Raw genomic sequence first — 3502 nt, 5'->3', positions numbered from 1 at the left:
GCCAATCGGCAGTCGTTTCGTGTCCGCTTTCTCGGTGAGGCCGGTGTGGCAGGAAGAACAGCCATCAAATCCGCAGGCGGCGTGGTGAGCGTTATGTCTTCCACTGGAGTGGAAACCGGGGTAAATTCACGCTGTTCGAGACGCGTCCTATCGTCGATGAATTCACGAAAGATAAGTGTAGGCGGCCAAGTGCTTGGTGATAGGGCGGTACGCTGCATTGATGCAGGCAGCCCAACTTTGAAGGATACAAAGTTGAGAGTGCTGCAGTTGGTGTCACGCTTAATCAGTTTGCGTTCAGTGGAACGCTTTTAGGATCATGTGCATCCGGGGCTCCAGTGCCGGTGGAGGCGGTGATGACAGCTGAACGCCGGAAGGTTTGGTGATGTCTACGTGCACGGGGCGTTCGGAAGTTTTATGTACATGTGCCAGTGAGCTGCGATTTGAGGCATCATTGCTCGCGTCAGTATTTGTGGAAGCGCGAGACCTGAGTTGTGAGGGCGCATCAGTGAGGACGCGACCCAAAGTGAGAGAGCTTACGTCCTTACGCATATCGGCAACCGAGAGCGCCAGTTTGTTTATGGCGTCCTCAACCATTTCGAGCCGGCTGGATGTGGGACACTTATCCTGGGCCAACCGTTCCTTCAATGATGGCAAACAAGACTGGCAAAGCCAAAACAATCCATCGTTTTTCGCTAACTCCTTTATCACAGCGTTCGAAAGCCCCGTACATTTACGGTGAAAGCTCCCCTCACAGCCCCCGGCACACACCACTGGGCTGTCATCAATCTCCAAAGCGCACCAACGGCAAGACATTCTAGACGGCACGTACAAAACAGCAGCCAAAAACACAGGACAGCAAACGGGTTATGTGTCGACATCTTCATGAACCGAATCTATAGCGTATCGTTAATATGGGACGAGGCGAAGTTCGTTGGGTCAGCTTGTGGTTGATATAAATAAAGATGCACAGTTTTGAACAAAACATCTCAACTATAGTTTTTCACCCTAAATGTTTATTTGCTTACAAAATGTAAAATAAATCCTAGTACGCTGGTCATCGTTTATGAGTCAATTATTATTATTGTCGTATTTAGACACACGACGATCGAAAGACGATTATAGATCGGTGGTTTATAATACCGGAGGGTACCAAACTCGAGATGGGAATGGGCACACCAACGAGTCAATTATACAGTGCGCGAAATTCCTCGCATCCCCACTTTTTTTAATTCTTAACTTACTGTTAGTCAAAGAAGTTCTGTATTATTTTCCATAGATAACTTGCCATTCGAACACATTTATTAGAGACTTTCTGGACCAATGACCTTTTTATAACGAAAAACTTATCGTTACTGAAGGAAATTCCTATTCCTATAACCAAACATGCTAAGCTTATGTTATTTGTTTTTAAAGAGCTTGAAATGTTTAATTGAAAAAAAATATGTTGAGTTCATAGGAATTTCCCTCTAATTTAATGATAATCTGTTCATTGAAAAAATTATCACCGCGTCAAAAAAGAAGGAAGTCCCAAATTGATGTGATGAAGTCATGACAGTATCAAGTAGCGCTCATTGGCCGATTTTCTAACTGGCGCTTCCGTGAAAGAAAGTGTAGTACATATTTAGTAAAAAAGAAAGAAATTTTCTAAAGGAACAATCTAATTTTGATAATAGGATAAAGTGCTTCAAGATCTAAAAGTCTTAAGGGTAAATAAGAGGAATTATATCGAAATAGATCTATTCTGCACCAGCAGGTAAAGTAATACTAAGTATGAAGCGAAAACATTGTGCAGTTGATTACTTGTTCATTTCTGATGATATTTACGATTTAACTTTTCTGGCCGTCAGTTGAAGATATTGAACATTCAATGTAAGGTAATGCTAAAATTTAAAAAGGATTTCTTTTTAAGGAACCTTGGAAAATAAATGCAACATGTGATAAGCAAATCAGCACCGGTTTACTTACGTTCTGCAACGCGGGAGGTAACATTAAGTTGAAAAACTGTCCCAATGTGTGAAATGTTGGACGACACTCAGGGTTGACGCACCAACATGACAGCATAGTGGCATAAATATCCTCATTGGCGTACATCGGTTTATCCAATCGATATCCGTCCCGTAGTTTTTGGAAGAACTCGTCGTTCACTGCCAGAGTGGGATACGGTGGCATTCCGAGAGTGAACAACTCCCACAACAACACGCCGTAAGACCAAACATCCGTTTTGATACTGAACTTATGCTCAAAGATGCTCTCCAGAGCCATCCACTTGAAGGGCACACGGTCGTTGCGAGCTTTCTTATAGTGCGTAACGCAGTTGAACTCTCGGGCCAGACCAAAGTCGGCGATCTTCACCACACCTTTCTCGCAGAGCAGGACATTGCGAGCGGCTAGATCTCCATGGAATATGTTCTTGGACGACAAGTACTCCATCCCAAACGCGATCTGTGTGGCCCAGCAGACGAGATCCGTGGTTCGCAAGCTCATCTGGGATTCGTCGTCTGGGTCGCTCTCGCCTGGTTCAGGATTCATAATAGAACTAATCCAAGTGATAGGTAGATCATCGATACAATTCACGAATGTCGATCTTTTAGACTGCATGAAGCTAAGCACGTTGCCATATCGGCAATACTCCAAGATGATCATCAGTTCATCTGCAAGGAAGAGAAATGGGTTTGAACGCTTATTTTGCCATAAGATGCAACTGATTTTGGTTTTTACTTACTACTTTCAATGTTTTCAGTAACCGTTCCTAAGAAATTGACGATGTTCAAATGCTGGCCGACCAGAATCATCATCTTGATCTCCGAGATCATTCCTTGGATGATCGAAGCACGTCCACAGTCTTTCGTTTGCTTGACGGCAACGGTTGTGAATGGTTCGTGGACCATAATATCCTTCGCCTGGGCCATTCTAACAATGCCATATTCCCCCTCGCCAATCTTCCGACCGAATAACAGCTTATCCTTCGGAAATGAGTATTCTGGTGGAATGGTCGACACTAAATTGCAAGGCTGGGACGATTCTGCCTCATCACCATTTTCTACTGCATTGTCTTGTGCATCTTTTTTATTGCCCTCTACTGCATTGGCATGACGTTTGTTTCCACTGCACCCAAACCAAACCAACCCAACAATAACAACAATGCATCCTCCTAAAAAAACGAATGCTAACTGTACGGATCTTGCTTCCACAATGTTCACAGGATTAAATTCTTCGCCCAGATCTAAAGTCACGTTTTGAAACCCTCCTTTTTTGTGGTAGGCCCTGCATGTCACATACCGCCCAGCTAGAATTTCAGTTGTGAAGTTCACTTCCCAAGCGTACTTGTTCATGTGTCCAATTCCCTCAAGCATGTTTCGCCCTTGGGTGAGCACGAATCGGTTGGTGAAATTGTAAGCATTCGCTCGGCATCTAAAATCGGTTGTGTTCGCTTTATGAACTACTCCTTTAGGTGATAGGATCTCAAGCTCAAGTTGTTGATAGGAATGGACCGGATACAGTT

The 3502-nt window shown here is 43.9% G+C and overlaps 1 protein-coding gene across 1 annotated transcript; it reads right to left on the bottom strand.

Annotated features, from left to right (window-relative positions):
- Positions 1-294: 294 nt before the first annotated feature.
- On the bottom strand, positions 295-2909 carry LOC131285373 (platelet-derived growth factor receptor beta-like). The gene is made up of 3 exons (XM_058314225.1): positions 2723-2909; positions 2052-2651; positions 295-386 (listed from the first exon to the last, which is right to left on the bottom strand). Exons 1-3 carry the CDS (start codon positions 2907-2909, stop codon positions 295-297), a joined length of 879 nt encoding a protein of 292 aa, XP_058170208.1.
- Between the last annotated feature and the right edge of the window lie 593 nt (positions 2910-3502).

This window comes from Anopheles ziemanni, chromosome 3 (assembly GCF_943734765.1).
Source record: "Anopheles ziemanni chromosome 3, idAnoZiCoDA_A2_x.2, whole genome shotgun sequence".
In the NCBI taxonomy this organism is placed as follows: Eukaryota; Metazoa; Arthropoda; class Insecta; order Diptera; family Culicidae; genus Anopheles; species Anopheles ziemanni.
The sequence above is the reverse complement of the archived record's forward strand: the minus strand, read 5'-3'. Positions and strand labels throughout refer to the sequence as shown.